The sequence below is a fragment of the Myotis myotis genome, unplaced genomic scaffold (genome assembly GCF_014108235.1).
Source record: "Myotis myotis isolate mMyoMyo1 unplaced genomic scaffold, mMyoMyo1.p scaffold_m19_p_9, whole genome shotgun sequence".
Taxonomy (NCBI): domain Eukaryota; kingdom Metazoa; phylum Chordata; class Mammalia; order Chiroptera; family Vespertilionidae; genus Myotis; species Myotis myotis.
This window is the reverse complement of record NW_023416401.1, coordinates 72,869,313-72,887,060: the sequence shown is the minus strand read 5'-3', so window position 1 is coordinate 72,887,060 and position 17,748 is coordinate 72,869,313. Positions and strand designations below refer to the sequence as shown.

Here is a 17,748-nt window from a genome sequence, read left to right as displayed (position 1 = left end):
ACTACCAGACAGGATGCTTAGAAAGCATTTTGCTGTCACTATCAACTAACCTGATGCTCTCCAGTTTGTCAGTTTAACCATATATGTAGTGTATTTGAAATACCATGTCCTTACAAAGACTTAGCATTCGCAGGTTGATAATTTTGTTGTGCCTTTGCTAGCAGCAATTTAAGCCTTCATAAGTAAACTGCTTTCCTAATACTCTAGATTACAATTGTGTGAAATCCAATTTACCTAGAAATATTCACAGACTTAGATAAATTTGATTAAGCATGTGGTTTTTCCTCAATCTCAAGGTTTTACTCAAAATAATAATGCATTTAACTTGGCTTAAGAGTTCTACATGCCATTCTACTTTTAGATTTAATATTTTAAAAAATTATCAGCATTAAGAAATCATTATGTGCAGCAAATAATTAAAATAAACTAAAACTATCTCAAAACTATACTTGGTTTAAGATTTTTTTAAATGAGCAATGATGTCAAATAAAAATCAATTTAAATCAAAGGTGGAAAATAAAGGATTTAGGGAGTTAGCAATATCAGTATATAATATAACCTTAATCTAAGTGATCAAAACAAGAAAATACCTTCTCAAACATTCCCACCTTCAAAATATTGCAGAGGAAAGGAGAAGGAATCACATTAACATATAGATTGCCCCAATTTCTTGATTTTATTTAAATACCAGTTTTCTATTCAGCTTCAACTTGTTAAATTAATTTTCATAAAATATCTAAAAATGATAACATGCTTATCTATTTACATACTTTCTTAGGTGCATCATGGAAATAAATTGGAGTTTTTTCAGACTTGATGATTACATTATAAATGCAATTTAGAAAAAAACTCCACAATTTTTATTTATAAAAATAAACTGAATAAAAAAGGTCCCTATTAAAAATTTGATTTACCAGTGATTATATTTTTCTTCTTTTTGATACAGCTTTAAATACAACATACTAAATTACTAATTCCATTAAAAAATAATTTTAAAACATTTCTTTAAGTAGCCAGGTCTCCATTTATATTTTTCCCCAAGTTACCCCATTAACAATATTTTTCTAAAAGATCTTTTTTGTTGTTGTTCAGAAGTAATGGCCTCTTTCAAGCCTACGCAGACATAAAGGCTCTGAAGTCCATGTTGTGGAAACCTGGGCCACAGTGTCCATGCCATGGGGGTTATTTTTCCTTCATCATTCACATTCACATACATGTCTCCATGGGTGTGACTATGTAGAGTCAGGGCAGAAAGAAGGAAGTCTAAGCTTGGGGACAGGATTGCTTGTTTTGGTTGGAGAGATCTTTAAAGCCTTTGATGTGCAAAAACTGGTTAGCACTACAGTTTCAAATATAAAAGGGAAGGAGAAGATGTAAAAAAAAAAATCAAACATGAATTGAACTGTTTTGAGCTCAAGTAAAGGGAGTAGGGATTGGGGAGGGAATCTTCATGTCTGAAAGAGTATCCTTCTCTCCAGAGAAGCCTGTTTGATGTTTCTGCCTTTTGTTTTAATGCAGTTTAGGGGAGAAGAGAATGGCATTTTCTGAGAATTTAATGAGATTTAAGGCTTTCCATTAATCCCACATTATTACCACTGTTGTATTAATGGCAACGTAAGTTTACATATCAAACAGAGCAGAGGGAGCAGCTTCACAATTGTAAAATAGGGAAAATAAACACATTAATTTTCCTTCTGTTCACACCATTTAGAATTTTTTTCCTTTTTCTATATTAAAAATGTGTAAGTCAATCAATCAATATGTATATTTTTTCTTAGAGCTTGATTTGGTGAAATATTTATAGTTAGATATAAGCTTTATCTCTGATTATCATTAATTATCACCTTAGACATACTCTTGGCTGACCTGACTAGGGGAACAATCAACAGTTTAAAAATCTCCATTCATCAGCGTCATCTTCTCAACTTTGGCGTATGTACTCAAGTATGAGAAATGTCTGATTATTGGTAACATTTTAAGCAGGTTCTCACTTAAGATTTTTATATTGTTTTTTAATTAGTTTCTAATTCAATTTAACAAAAGTAATTGTTTTTCTAAGCTTAAATTAACCAAATTATTTTATACTTTGAATCATTTTCAAGCTTATAAAACACTTACAGCAGATACTCTTTAAAGTAACTTTTTAATTATAATTTCAACATTTTGGTTTTCCATTTTCACATACTGAAAAAGCAACAGTTTTCAAGAAAAAAAAATGCACTGTAGAAATTCAACAGCAATAATGAGCAAAGCCCTGAAGGTATCACAGTGAACCTTCACATTAAATAGTAAATCATTTAAACATTCCTCTGTGGGCACACTGCAATACCCACTTGAGACTACTTTATCCAACTGCTAACTGCTATTTTTGTTTCATGTTGCCTAAATAATAAATTTATCTGTAATTGTTTAAAGTTTTCTTTTGTTAATGCAGTTTATGATAGCATTGGTATCTGGTAACAAATTAAAATAAACTACATTTTCCAAAAGAACCAGAAACACAAAATTTTGCCTTGTTTAACATTCACTTTCATTCATGTTTGAATTCTGGAACAGATGCTATCCTTGTTGGATGCTAGGTAATTACAGGGGAAGAAGCAAATTGCTTCTGCTTTTTTTCCCTTAATTTCAGGGTCAAATATTTCCATGATACTCAGATGTTCCCTACATATACAGAAAGCCACTGAGCAGGTAACCCTGGATTACAGATACTGATCCTACCCACCTCCCCCATTCACAAAGCAAACAAACAAACAAAACAAACACTTCATGTATATTATATAATGGACAAAGCAGTCATCATTAAAATCAGTGATCTCTTTGGTCAAGTCTTAAGTCTTGTTTTAGAAATGAAAAATACACTTGTTGGAATTTTGCCTGTCCATATTGGAACCTAGAGAGAAATGCCTTGTCAGGTTTGATATGCTTTCCTAATGGTCATTCCAAGGATACTGATTGAAATACTATCCTTTCTACTCAAAATACAGAGTTTTCAAATTCCATTTGCTAAAATAAAATAAAATTCTATTCTCCTGAAAAACAAATTATGACTTTTGGCCAAGAAAACCTGATAACTAGAGTTTTAAGATCATCAACTCAAAAACCCCTCCAAGGAGGAAGGTGATGGAGTGCACATTCTGCACTTGGGAAAACTGAGGCCCACAGGAAAAATTAAGCAAGGTGTTGAGCAAATCAAAAGAAAAGTGTCTAAAGTAAACTTTTCTTTTCAACTCTTTAGATTGTAGGTTGTATAATTTTGTAAAACCATGTCCAGAAATGTCTAAAAAGTCACCATGGTATTTCTGTAAAAAAATCTTTGTTCTGTATTTGCTCACCTCTTTGACATATAATTGTTTTCTTCTTTTTATACGCTTTATATCATATTATATCTAAGATTTAAAAGTGAACTCTTAAAGATTGGCTTGACGTGAATTCCAAAGCCATGGAAGGGGCTTACTGCCTCTTAAATGAAACTTTGCTCTGTGTTTAATTCAAAGTGACATTAATGAACAGTTAACAGAAATTATCTGGTGACAATCTCAACTTCATCTCTTACTTTATTAATATAATAAAATGGGAAGTAAAAAACAAAGAGCTCATCTTATCCCTTTTCACTAACTACTGTGATAAAAGATGTTTTGCTTAAAGAAAGACTTAAAGTTAAATTTCTAGGAAATCTCTCTAGCATGTTAAAGTTCATTATTGGAAGTTCATTAAAACATTTTACTTTCACAGGAGATGCTCAGACCCAGTATGCTTTAAGGAAGAGAAATATAAAGGAAATCTATTATGCTTCCTTTTCTTCCCACGAAGAATATTTGAATTAAGTTTTCTTTACCTCTTAAAAAAGAATACCTGTTCTTGCATAACGTGACTACACCAGATATTCTAAGAAAGCAGCAAGAAGCAAAAGCTGGAAATAGCTATTTCACAGCAGGTAATCATACCTCAGGATGTAGCTACTGTACAGAGTTTATACTTGGATGACCCTGGATGGGAATAAAGGTGGGGGGTAACTGCCTGAAAAACCTATTACTATCCAGGCCTTAGCATCATGAATGGCTTTCTTCATGAGGATCTGAAGTTACTATCTCTGAGCACATTGCACAGAAGAGCCAATAAGAATTTCAAAGAAAGCAATTTCCACTAAGGGAATTAAGCTACACAAAAGAAACCTTCATACAGAAACTCTATCAGAAAGAAAAAAAAATACATAGGAAGCCATGTGTTCTACATAGTAACAGGAAGCTGAATTGTTTCTGGCCCCCACTTTAATGAGCTTGCCCACCATGCTGAACCACAGCTGGAATGTTCGTTGACAACAGCGAGCCTGATCTGGAGGTGTGTGCGTCATAGGATTACTTGAATAAACAGTGAAGAGCATTTCCAAGGACTAAACAAGAGTTTATAAGTCCCATCCCCTCACCAGGAAAATAATATATGTGCATTGGATTTTCACTCACGCAAAATTTACTCACATCGTTGTTCAATAAGGTAGGAAGTATTTTATTTTCATGCCTAAAATTATAAAGGCTAATTAATACCTAAAAGTGCAGAAGAAATTATATTACACAATAGATCAATCTAAATCTATAATTTTCCAGCCATGGAGAAAGTTGAATCATAATCTAGATTAGAACTTGAAGAAAGATAAATGCATTGTGAAAACATATTGTGAGATAGAATATAATGAAAAATGTGCACAAAGCCATTAAACCATGGAGTACAAAACATATAACAAAATGGGAACAAAAGCAAGACCTAGCGTAATATGAAATGGAATTTCATTAGTTGGATGTATTAGCTACGTAATTCATTCTTTCCCTAAAGTAGATGAAGATTTCTTCTGCTTTTTTTGTTAGAAATACCCATCTAACAATGTTTAATAAAATAATAAAAAAAAGAAATAACATAAGTAATGAAAGCAAACAATTAGCTATACTGGGATTCAAGATCTCAAAAGGTGTGTACCTATTCCTAAATAGTAAAATAACTGATTTTTTTTTACTACACATTTCTATTCCTGTACAGTCAACTTCATAAAAAGTAGACAAAAATTTGTTTTTTTATAAACAGTAAAATTATTATCTTTAAATGAAACAAATTATATTCTTATTGTGTCAATTTATTCTGAATATTAAGAAAAAATTAAATATTTGATCAGCCTGGTCAGTGACTGGCTACAGAATTGATGTCAAATGAAAATGCTTTCAAATATTCAGCAAAACTTTAATTATATTTAACATTTCAAACCAAATGTGTTTGGAACATGATACTTCTTAATTTAATACCAGAAACATTTAAGTTAGAGAGATTATATGATTGTGTCCATTGTTTGTTAGGTAGCAAAAAACCCTAAGCATGCAAAAAAAACCCTAAAATATTAGAAGTGATTATAGATATTTTAATTCCCACATCTATTTTGAATATAATCTGAAGTATGCTGATCTGATTGCTTTCTGTCTTTTTTTTTTTCTTCTTCTTCTTTTTTTTGTTTAACTCACTGCATTGTAGGGCTCTGAAGCTACCTGGTATAAAGACCTCAACACTGCTGACCATGATCAGCCCAGCCTGGAGCATCTTCCTCATCGGGACTAACATTGGGCTGATCCTTCAGGTGGCACCTCTTTCAGTTATGGCTAAATCCTGCCCATCTGTGTGCCGCTGTGATGCAGGTTTCATTTACTGTAATGATCGCTTTCTGACATCCATTCCAATAGGAATACCAGAGGATGCTACAACTCTCTACCTTCAGAACAACCAAATAAATAATGCTGGGATTCCTTCAGATTTGAAAAACTTGCTAAAAGTAGAAAGAATATACCTATACCGCAACAGTTTGGATGAGTTTCCTACCAACCTACCAAAGTACGTAAAAGAATTACATTTGCAAGAAAATAACATAAGGACCATCACTTATGATTCACTTTCAAAAATTCCCTATCTGGAAGAATTGCATTTAGATGATAACTCCGTCTCTGCTGTTAGCATCGAAGAGGGGGCATTCCGAGACAGCAACTATCTCCGACTGCTTTTCCTATCCCGGAATCACCTTAGCACCATCCCCTGGGGTTTGCCCAGGACTATAGAAGAACTACGCTTGGATGATAACCGAATATCCACCATCTCATCACCATCGCTTCAAGGTCTCACCAGCCTAAAACGCCTGGTTCTGGATGGAAACCTGTTGAACAACCATGGTTTAGGTGATAAAGTTTTCTTCAACCTAGTCAACTTAACAGAACTGTCACTGGTGCGGAATTCCCTGACAGCTGCACCAGTAAACCTTCCAGGTACAAACCTGAGGAAGCTTTATCTTCAAGATAACCACATCAACCGGGTGCCCCCAAATGCTTTTTCTTATCTAAGGCAGCTGTATCGACTTGATATGTCCAATAATAACCTAAGTAATTTACCTCAGGGTATCTTTGATGATTTGGACAACATAACCCAACTGATTCTTCGCAACAACCCCTGGTATTGTGGATGCAAGATGAAATGGGTACGTGACTGGTTACAGTCACTACCTGTGAAGGTCAATGTGCGTGGGCTCATGTGTCAAGCCCCAGAAAAAGTTCGGGGGATGGCTATCAAGGACCTCAACGCAGAACTGTTTGATTGTAAAGACCGTGCAGTTGTGAGCACCATTCAGATAACCACTGCAATACCCAACACAGTGTATCCTGCTCAAGGACAGTGGCCAGCTCCAGTGACCAAACAACCAGACATTAAGAGTCCCAAGCTCACTAAGGATCAACGAACCACAGGGAGTCCAACGAGAAAGACCATTGTAATTACTGTGAAATCTGTCACCGCTGACACAATTCATATCTCTTGGAAACTTGTCCTACCTATGACGGCTTTAAGACTCAGCTGGCTCAAACTGGGCCATAGCCCAGCATTTGGATCTATAACAGAAACAATTGTAACAGGGGAACGCAGTGAATACCTGGTCACAGCCCTGGAGCCTGACTCCCCCTATCGAGTCTGCCTGGTTCCCATGGAAACCAGTAACCTCTACCTATTTGATGAAACTCCTGTTTGTATTGAGACTGAAACTGCACCCCTTCGAATGTACAACCCTACAACCACCCTTAACCGAGAGCAAGAGAAAGAACCTTACAAAAACCCCAGCTGGCCACTGGCTGCCATTATTGGTGGGGCTGTGGCTCTGGTGACCATTGCCCTTCTTGCTTTAGTGTGCTGGTATGTTCATAGGAACGGATCGCTCTTCTCAAGGAACTGTGCGTACAGCAAAGGGAGGCGAAGAAAGGATGACTATGCGGAAGCTGGCACTAAGAAGGACAACTCCATCCTGGAAATCAGGGAGACTTCTTTTCAAATGTTACCAATAAGCAATGAAACGATCTCAAAGGAGGAATTTGTAATACACACCATATTTCCTCCCAACGGAATGAATCTGTACAAAAACAATCACAGTGAAAGCAGTAGTAACCGAAGCTACAGAGACAGTGGTATCCCAGACTCAGACCACTCACACTCATGATGCTGGAGGACTCACAGCAGACTGTGTCTCGGGTTTTTTAAACCTAAGGGAGGTGATGGTAGGAACCCTGTTCTACTGCAAAACACTGGAAAAAGAGACTGAAAAAAGCAATGTACTGTACATTTGCCATATAATTTATATTTAAGAACTTTTTATTAAAAGTTTCAAATTTCAGGTGACTGCTGCGATTGATGTAGTGGAGATGCCTGAACACAATTCTATATTTTAGTATTTTTTAGTAATTTGTACTGTATTTTCCTTGCAAATATTGAAGTTATAAACCATTTACTTTGTGTTCTACTGAGTAAGATGACTTGTTGACTGTGAAAGTGAATTTTCTTGCTGTGTTGAACAATCAGGACTGCATTCACATGAGATCCTTGTAGTATAAGCACAGGCCATTTTTCACTTTGGTATTAATAAAATGTAAAAAATAATACCTGGCTGAATGAGAAAAATTAAATTTCAAAAAATATTTATAAATTAATGTTCCAATTATTAAATTTGTATTATCCCAGTGGTTTTCAATAAATCAAAATATGTGAAGTAATGGGCAATATCAAACTTGCTGCATATCTCCATTTTCAGTCTAAGAAAACTAGATATCCTTAAGAAAGCAAGTATACCTTCTGAACTGAATACATCAGCTGGCTTAAAAGGAGTGTGAGGTCTGTTGTTAACAACATTTGGAGAATAAAGGACTTCACAAAAACAATAAAGTAAGCATGTTTCCAAGTTAGGGGAAAAACTTGTACTTAGAACAACATAAGAACTTAAACTTGAATAGCATAGTGAACACAGATATCAGAATTGCATTTTGGTTTTGCCTATACCATCCTCATTTTTGAAAAGTGAACTCTAAAGAAATAATTGTTAGTGTTTATAATGTTTTTATCACAAAGGATGTCAGACAAACCTTATACATATTAAAAACGTAGCATAACAATAAGAAATTCCCCTCAACAATGCAGAGAAAGTAGTACTTTAAATAAGTGAGCATTTAAAAGAAAAAAATACTAGAAATCAAACTTAGATTCTGTTTATGTGAAATGTTTTGACACTGTACATAAATGTTCAATTTACTTTCACAACAACCAAGATTACTGCCCATTACTATCACTGTTTTCCAGATATTACATAATGAACTTGTAACATTTCTTTCTAGCTTCCTACTGAATTGTGAGCTATTGTTTAAAAACCACATCATTTTCTGTTGCCATGATTTTTTTTTTCCCAACAGAAAACCAAAGTGCATTGTACGCCCTTTGGCCAGTCTTGTATGTGCCTTGATCCAACGCTACATGTATTCAGCTTCTAAAATTCGACAAATTTTTCATACTTCCTTAAATATGAAAAATTATGGTCTTATTGCTGAATAAAACAAAAAAAAAAAGTACAAAATAATTGTGCTTGCTTTTTCGGGATTATGTTACTATCACTAAAGTAGCAAATTGCCCAGCACATTAGTCTAAGCACCCCCATGTATTTTTCTAGGCATAAAAATAAAACGTTGGCTACAAATAAAAAAAATAGCAGTATCTTGAGCTTGTGTATCATTTTACTTTAAAGAGTTCAGTGTTTCATGCATAAATTAATTTCCTAACAGCCTTTTTAAATACTCTTATTTTACTTATTCATTCCATTGATGGAAAACTTCAGGAGAGGTTTTGTGACCTTTCTGGTTTGTACCCTGCTGCCATTATCCTGCCAGACACTTTTTAAGGTGATCTCTGAAAAAATAATAATTGTTTAAATAGCTTTTGATACTGTGGTTTGTCATCAGAGGATTTGAAATCTCAGATGTACCACTTACCGGGTATGTACTTAAATACAAACCATTTATTCTTCTTAGCTCAGTTTTCTTATCTATAAAGTGGGGCTATTAATAGCACCCACCTCACAGGGTTGCTATAAGGATTAAATGAGGTGATATGCATGGAAACTGTACAAATGTTCAACAAATTGTAAGTTACTACTATTTGGTCAAGAAAAGTTAGCCAGGTGTTCCCAGGTTTTTGCTAGATATTGCTCCTTCTTACTATGCTAATGAATCTCTCCGCTGCCTAAGTAACCTCATTCATTATTCATTTACCATCTTCAAATGTTTTCCAATATTTTCTCTTTTGATTCCTGTTATGGAGGTTAGCTGTTTTCTAGGAATAACTTTGCAAAAATAAATGTGATTAACTTTAAATATAGGAAACATGTTCTGAAGGAAATTTGACTTTGCTTTCAGAGGTTTTGAGTAGTTCAGCTGCAGTCCTGACTGAAGTCAGGGAAAGAGCTAGATGGTTCCATAAAGTCCCTATAAACCTATGAGTTTATAAAAAGCCAAAAGCCAAGAGATTATATTGACTATTTTCCAGTTAGTATACCTTCCATGACCACAGGAAATTTTGTCTTCCTGTGCATTTAATAATTTTACCTGGGATAAACCAGAAACATGTCTTGTACCAGCAAATATAGAAAGCACAGAGAGGTTAAACCTTTATTCTTTAACTAGGCTTGCTACAAAATCCAAATGCTTTGCTGAGAAAATAGATATCCTTTCAATAGAACAAAACCACAAGTCAACTTAAAGGGCACTAAATTAACTACAGATACATTTGCATATATCCCAAATGAAATATTCACAATTTTTATTGATCAGATACTAACACAAAACTGTAGGGAAAATATCCAATCCTGAGTATAAAGCTGACAGATTTAACAAGAATACAACTGGTGAAGTTACAAAAAAAAAAAAAAAGGTAAAAATCACTGCTTTGCTGATTGTTTGACAAAAATCAGAAATTGTTTTTGGATGCAGCCTCTAGTAACCACATTAAATCACTGTGCTTACACTCTGATTCCCTATTAAAACGACACTGTGCTCTATATTTCAGCAAGTCTGTGTTAGTAAAGGTATCCCCCTGTGCCAAAGGAACTACTAAAAAACTCTGCTTTACTAACTACAGTTTCTGACTAAAGTATGTTGTATAGCAACATGCCAACGTGGCAGTTTTCACGAGGAATCCAAAGAGACCCACATGCTTTACAACCTGAAGTGTGGGAGTTAAAGGCACCAATCCACCACTATATTTAATATTAGCTCATCTGCTGCTGAAAACAGTAGAGGCCTTTAAAATTTTAATTCCTTTCTCCTACTTAGCATGATTAGCAAATCTTAATTTAGCATGGATTTGGAATTGAAGCTTCTGCACTTTATGCTTTTGGACTTTGGTTAAATTAGCAAAACGTAACTCATGCTTATTGTGAGAGTGTAAAATGTATCTACAAGTAATCTCAATAGCCAATGATCTTCACTGAGTGGCTTCTATATTATAAACAGCAAAAGCTTTGCTTTCAAGAACTGTATTGTCTAGAGGTTGTTAGACATGAATATAATCTAATGGAAGTTTACTGTGACTGCAGTATCGAAGAAATAATTACATCTGCTTGGATGAACCAAGGAAGACTTCACGAAGGAGGTAAAATTAGGGCTAGGTATTGAAAGATATGAAGGTATTGAAAGAGAAAGCAAGAAAAGCAGATACTGCCCGGCCAGCATGGCTCAGTGGTTGAGCATCGACCTATGAACCAGGAGGATATGTTTCAATTTCTGGTGCCCAGCTTGCAGGCTTGATCCCAGTGAGGGGCATGCAGGAGGCAGCCAATCAATGTGTCTCTCATCACTGATAATTATATATCTCTCTCCCTTTCCCTTCCTCTCTGAAATCAATAAAAAATATATTTTTAAAAAGAAAGAAAAGAAGATACTGGCTATGGAGTGAAAATGGTAATCAAGTCATGAAGATAGGAAAATAGGGCAATAATTTTCAGCGGCTTTGTTCAGGATCACTTGGGAAGGCTTTATTAAGATAACCAGTCCTCAAAACAGAGCTACCAAATTTAAATCTCCCAAGTTAAGTAAGGTTCAACATTTAATTTTTTTTTTTAATTCCAAAGGTGATTCTGATGAGGCTGAAGACCACTGATTGATTTTATTTTAGTTTTATGTCAGGCTTTGTAATGTGTTGAATTTCATATTGAGAAGTCTGCTTGATATTAAATGGCTGGTGCATAAACAATCAGTGTACTTGAGGGATGTTTAGTAGAAATAAAGAATACTAGATGAAGGATGAATGAGGAGTCATCTGGAAGTAAGAAGACAAGTTAGAAGACTATACAGATTCCAGGCAAGCAGCAATAATGGCCTGAGCAGGGGAAAATAGTTTTCTTTTTATTTTTTTAAAATATAATTCAAAAAATACAGGAAAGGTAGAATTCCTAGAAATTGGAAACTGAGGAAAGAATAAGAAAGATTTGAAGATGATTTTCAGCTCAGGTAAAAAGAATGCTGATGGGGCAATTAATGACAGAAAACACTAGAAAAGCAAATTTCAGAGTATTTTTGTACACACTGGGTTTGAATAGGTGACCATATGCACAGTACAGCTTTATACTGGCTAACTATTAACATTGCCCTCTTTAAACTTTCATAGTGAGTCAGTTTAGATGATAAATTGTAATTGCCTTGGGTTTAACATATTTTTATGGTATCCCTCTGGAAATGTCCATAGGAAGTTGGAAATGAATGTTTGGGGATAGATCCTCAGCATCAGGAGAGGAATTCATACCTAGAAGGTTATTATCAAAAGTGAGAGGTTAGATGAGATCACCAACAGAAAGTGGGCAGAGAGAGAGAGAAAATCGATGATCAAAGGTACCCTTGCCCTTTGTAAGGATAGAAGAGGGAAGAAGAGTCCAAAAACTAAAACAAAACAATGTGTGTGTGTGGGGGGGGGGTGGTCACAAAGAAAGAAAAATCATGAGAAGAAAATATTATGAAATCAGGGAGCTAGAAATATTAAGAAAGGAGGAAGTAAAAAATGCAGTCAGGCCTGGCTGGCGTAGCTCAGTGGTTGAGCATCCACCTATGAACCAGGAGGTCATGGTTTGATTCCCAGTGAGGGCACATGCCCGGGTTGCGGGCTTGATCCCCACTGAGGGGCCTGCAGGTGGCAGCTGATCAATGATTCTCCCTCATTATTGATATTTCTACATCTCTCTCTCCCTTCCTCTCTGGAAACAATAAAAAAATATATTTTTAAAATGCAGTCAGAAATATAGACTGGGAAGAGGACATTGCTGAATATGGAAAAAGAGATCTACAGGGATTTTGAATGCAGTGTCAGCAAAGCAATAAGGCAAAAGTCTCCAGGATATTGACAGGATAATGGGAGATAAACCAAAAATAATCATTACGACTCTTAGAAGTTTGGAGGGTGAAGGACTCTTGGTCAGTTGTGTGAAGGATCAAGATAGATAAAAAGGTAGTGAATTCCAGGAGGGATATTTGTTGACCACAGGAATAAGATGGGGTATACAGAATCAGGAATCTACAGTGAGGGCAGGAGCATATTTCATAGGAGGAAACATAAACAAACCTTGAGATGCACAGAGGTGTGGGCCAACTCACAGCTGTGACTCTAGATGACTGGAGTCTGACAACCTACAGTGTTGAAAGAGTCACCAGCAAGGACGACAAAATCACTCAGAGTTGGAAAAGGTTGGTATGATGGTAAGATTTCTAAAACCATTCCTAAGCAGGATCAGAAAATGTCCCAGAGATTAAGAAGAGGAAGACAGTGATGATATCAGGTGATGTTGATGTAAAATAAGCACTTCCAAAGTAAGGCTTCTGAATAAATGTGACAGAATCACAGTCAGGAAAGTGGTCTTTCAGGGGCAGGAAAAATTTATTTGAAACTCCCTCTCCCCTCCCCTCGTTTCATCAAATAGTTACAACAAGAGATGCAACAGGTAGCAGGGAGGGTCATTCTCAGGGAACAGATGTCAATTAATTCAAGGTGGTGGAAAAAACGTTAAGAAAAATGTTCCTTATATGGGGAACTTGAACCCAAAGGTAAAGAATTGCAATGCTCTCAGTGGAAGCAGTTAGGAGATGGGCCAAAAAGGAGGTCAAATCCTTAGAGACACAGAACAGATAAGGAGCACAGAGGAGGGCATTGCACCTAGGACTCCAACAGATGATCACAGTTTAAAAAAAAAGCATGTTGGCCATGAGAGATAGGTAGAAACTCCTATTAAATAGTAAAGACATTCTGAAAAGATGAAAGAAAAAGAACTAGAACAACCAAATCACCCTGGCTCTATTGTTTGAACATCGAAACATAATTAAATCCAAATTTATCTCAAAATACACACTGAGGAAGTATTTCTATCCACCCACCCCAATTTCTACCAAGCTTTCCCACAAGTATCATAGGATTGCAGGTGAAGGGGCAAGTAAATCACATTATGGACCCCTCCCACTTCCTATCCCCCATCTCATTTTTACATTATTTGAGTGAAATGAGATTAGAAGTAAACCTCAGTGCTGCCTTGAAAGTTTTTTTTCTTCTTTAACAGGCTTCAAAGGGAAGCACGCAGCCACAGGGGTGTGGAAGTTGGGGATAATGGGATTTTACAGACTGATTGTGTGTACACATAAAAGCAGGGCTTCCTTTGCAATGCCAGCTGGCCAGAGTGCAGAGGGGGCAGACTAGGAAATTACTACCCAAAGTAATTACCCTTCTGTAAGTACAGCATAGCTCTAATAACTGTGACATTACAAAGCTGAGGCTAGTTCATATCAATGTTCCATTAAAATGTATGGAACCACTGCTGGAATTCCACATTTTAATTTCATAGAGATGAGGACCAATGATAATTTTTTTTATTATAAAGACTAGGTAAACAAAAGCCTAACAGAATTCTCTTTTTAAAATACGTTGTGTAAACCTTAACAATGCCTTACACATACAGTGGGCTTCCTAGACATCTGGTGATCATGCTGCTGCTGCTGCTCCATTCGATGAGGACTCTGTCAAGAACAGTGCTAAGTGTTTTATATATTTTAATATTGTTTAATTCACATAATAATTTTACAGGTAAGAATTATTATGTGTTGTGTGTTTTGTTGTTAATCCTCACCTGAGGATATTTTTCCACTGATTTTTAGAGAGAGTGAAATGGATGGGAGAGAGAGAGAGAGAGAGAGAGAGAGAGAGAGAGAGAGAAGTGTAAGACAGATTGATTGCCTCCCACTCGTGTCCTGACTGGGGCTGGGATCGAACCTGCGACCCAGGTATGTGCCCTTGACCAGGAATCAAACATGAAACCTTTTAGTGCACAGTTGACACTTAAAACACTGGCCAGGGCATTATGTGTATTTTGAAGATGAGCAAATTAAGGCTTTGAAAGATCATGGAGATATTTTATTCATTCAACATTAACAATGATGTATTGAGTACCTACTAAAAAACTCTTAGGGCTGGGTATACAGCAGCAAACCCAAAAGAAATAAAGATTGCCCTAACCGGTTTGGCTCAGTGGATAGAGTGTCGGCCTGCGGACTGAAAGGTCCCAGGTTCAATTCTGGTCGAGGGCATATACCTTGGTTGCTGGCACATCCCCAGTAGGAGGTGTGCAGGAGGCAGCTGGTGGATGTTTCTCTCTCATCGATGTTTCTAACTCTCTATCCCTCTCCTTTCCTCTATGTAAAAAATCAATAAAATATATATTTTTTAAAAAGAGATAAAGATTATAATTGGGGGAGGCAGGAATTCAGATATTGCCTATAAAAACAAGTGAATAAAAAGTGAAAAACTGTGACAAGTGTCATGGCAGGGAAAAAAACATGGTTCTATGAATGAGCATAACAGGAGAACCTGTTTAGACTGGGTAGTAAGGGAAAGTCTAAGGCCTGAGGGATAAAGAGTCAGCCATGTGAAGAATGAGGTAGAGCATGTTCTGAGCACAGGAAACAGGATGTGTTCAAGATTCAAGCGGGGAATCAGCTTAGTGAGATTAGGAATGTCAGAGGGCTCAAGTTCAGAGAGCAAGACAGAGGTGAGCTCAGCGAGGCAAGGCTGGATCAGATCCTGCAGGGTCCTGTAGGCCAAGGCCAAGGTAAGAAGTCTGGACTTCATCCTAGTGCAAGAAAAAGCAATTGAAGGGAGTAGGTGGGGGAGGAAGAGGATGAGAATGATGTCTGGGATCAGACTATCAGATATCATTTGTAATAAGGTCACTAGTAATTATGGAGAAGAATTTGTAATTTGGAACAGGATGGAGAGGAGAGAGGGGAAAAGATGTCAGATATATTTTTGGAGTTTTAATGGCATCCTTCTTAAAGTTTATAGTTAGTAAGTGGTGGAACAATGATTCTGTCTGCTTCTAAAGTTTAAGCTCCTGACCATTCTCTTTAAATAGCAGGAATATTCCTTCAATAACTTTAAAAAGGAGTTTAAGTCCAGAAAAACAAAACACATTATTTTCCTTTCCTGAGATAAAAACCAGGAGACATTTTTAGGATTAAGTCTCAAAACATTTTAATGGGGCAAGTGTGAATTTTTCTACCAAGGCCTAAATTCAGCATCTGCCCCATGATGCAGAATAGTGACTTCTGGCCAATATTTAATTGCTGTACATTATCCCAAGAATAACTCCTGTCTTTACTACAGCTTTCAATAAATTTAAACTCAGAGTTGGCAGACAAACCTTAGTGTTTACATTCACTACAACACCTTTTCATGATCCTTTTGTGTCGCCTAAGAGCCAGAATGGAGTTGCCACATCACCAAAGCTTTTTCACAGGCTTGGTGCTCAATTTGAGACACATAATCCATGAATACAATTACCTCATCTATAAAGGTAAAGGAATGCCAAGATTATTTAATGTTTTTTAATAATTAATTATTTTTTAAGAATAATCTTTGATTTGCTGAAATGCTTTATTTCGAGTATACTTACCAGACACATATAAATAGAGACAGGTATTAGAGATCTATGTTTATCCTATGCTTTTAGCCAATAACTCATAGAATCTTAGAGCTAGCTAGAAGAGATTTCATGAATTTTGGCGATGTGTGCTGACAAATCAAAAAAATTAATCCCTTCAATGTTTTAAAAATAGTACAAAATTTGAAAAAAAGTTTGTAGTCTAACTGTAACTAGTTTACAGTTTTTAGTGGAAAAACATGTTACTAGTTTGTGAATCAAAATATGGATCCAACTACTGAGCTGCACACAGCTTATAACACTCACCATGCAAGAGTTGAGGTTACATTTATTATTGTTATTATCTAATATATGAAATATTTCACTTAATAGGTTATCTATATTCCTCATTAAACTGCAAACTCTATGAAGGCAAGTAATTTTCCCCTTGCTGTTTCACTGCTAAATCACTCCAACCTGTAGGATAATGCTGAGCACCTAGAAAACACTCCAAAAAATATTTGTTGGATGAATGAATAGAATGAACAAGCATCAATGGTGTGTCACTATCATCTGAGATAACCTTTGTTAAAGCTCTTTGTAAACTGCAAACCATTCTACAAATGCAAAGTATTAATCACCATCTTCAGAATAACTAGCATAGACAATTTACTAAGCATTCCACATCCATTACCTCCTTTACTTCCCAAATCACAAAAGAAATGGAAGTTCAAACAGATTATGCAGCCTGCCCTATATTACTCCGTACAAATAGAACTAGAACTCCAAAAAGCAACTTGATTCCAAATGCAAGACTCTTAGCTCCAGTCTCCTGTCTTTTCTATGTTGCTCTCTTTGTTGTGAAATGCTGACCCCAAGTGTACACAACAAAATATATACTATAATACTCTATTATACTATATGTACAACTGGTATTTGAGATGATGATTATGAGCATTGTCTTTGAATTAGATCCAGTTTCTGCCACTTACTTGGAATATGGCCTTGGGCCATTTAGCTAATCTTTCTAAGCCTGTTTCACCTTCTATAAAATAGGATAATAATAGGACCTCTCTAATTGTAAGGAATAAATTATATATTTCAAGCTGTGCACTTAACTCATACCTGGCTCTTAGTAAGTGCCAAGTAAATTTTATTTTCATCTTTGATGATGAAGAAAGATTTTCCTGGTTTCTGATATTAGAACTGACATTTGAACATAGGGTAACAAAAAGTAGGAAGTAGGGAAACAAGATAAGTAGCCTTCTGTGCATTTCTATTTTCCCTCTGTACACTGCACTGATTTTACAGAAACAAATACCAACAGGGAATACCTCTCTCCCTCTCCCCCCAGCATAGTACTGGGATCATTCTATTACCTTACTACCCTTTGGTAAAGGTACATGTAGAAATGTTAAGTGCTAAAAAATATAAAAATAACAATTTTAAATAAAAGGTTTGTTATCTTAAAGCTG

At 35.8% G+C, this 17,748-nt stretch overlaps 2 protein-coding genes across 9 annotated transcripts in view; one reads left to right on the top strand and one right to left on the bottom strand.

The window, feature by feature from the left end:
• The window catches only part of MACROD2 (mono-ADP ribosylhydrolase 2), a 1,927,670-nt gene that overhangs the window by 1,631,072 nt on the left and 278,850 nt on the right, over positions 1–17,748 (bottom strand). The window lies entirely within an intron of this gene.
• Positions 1–17,748, top strand: part of FLRT3 (fibronectin leucine rich transmembrane protein 3) — a 59,825-nt gene that overhangs the window by 4,799 nt on the left and 37,278 nt on the right. Inside the window, exons 2-4 of one of the 7 annotated variants that reach the window (XM_036322174.1) lie at positions 1,850–1,932; positions 3,736–3,937; positions 5,515–8,926. The exons of 1 other annotated variant lie outside the window; for it this stretch is intronic. In XM_036322174.1, coding sequence (XP_036178067.1) covers positions 5,558–7,507 — 1,950 coding nt within the window. In that variant the 5' untranslated portion in view covers positions 1,850–1,932; positions 3,736–3,937; positions 5,515–5,557 and the 3' untranslated portion in view covers positions 7,508–8,926. 5 more of the 7 variants (XM_036322173.1, XM_036322171.1, XM_036322172.1 and 2 more) reach the window with 5 other exon arrangements.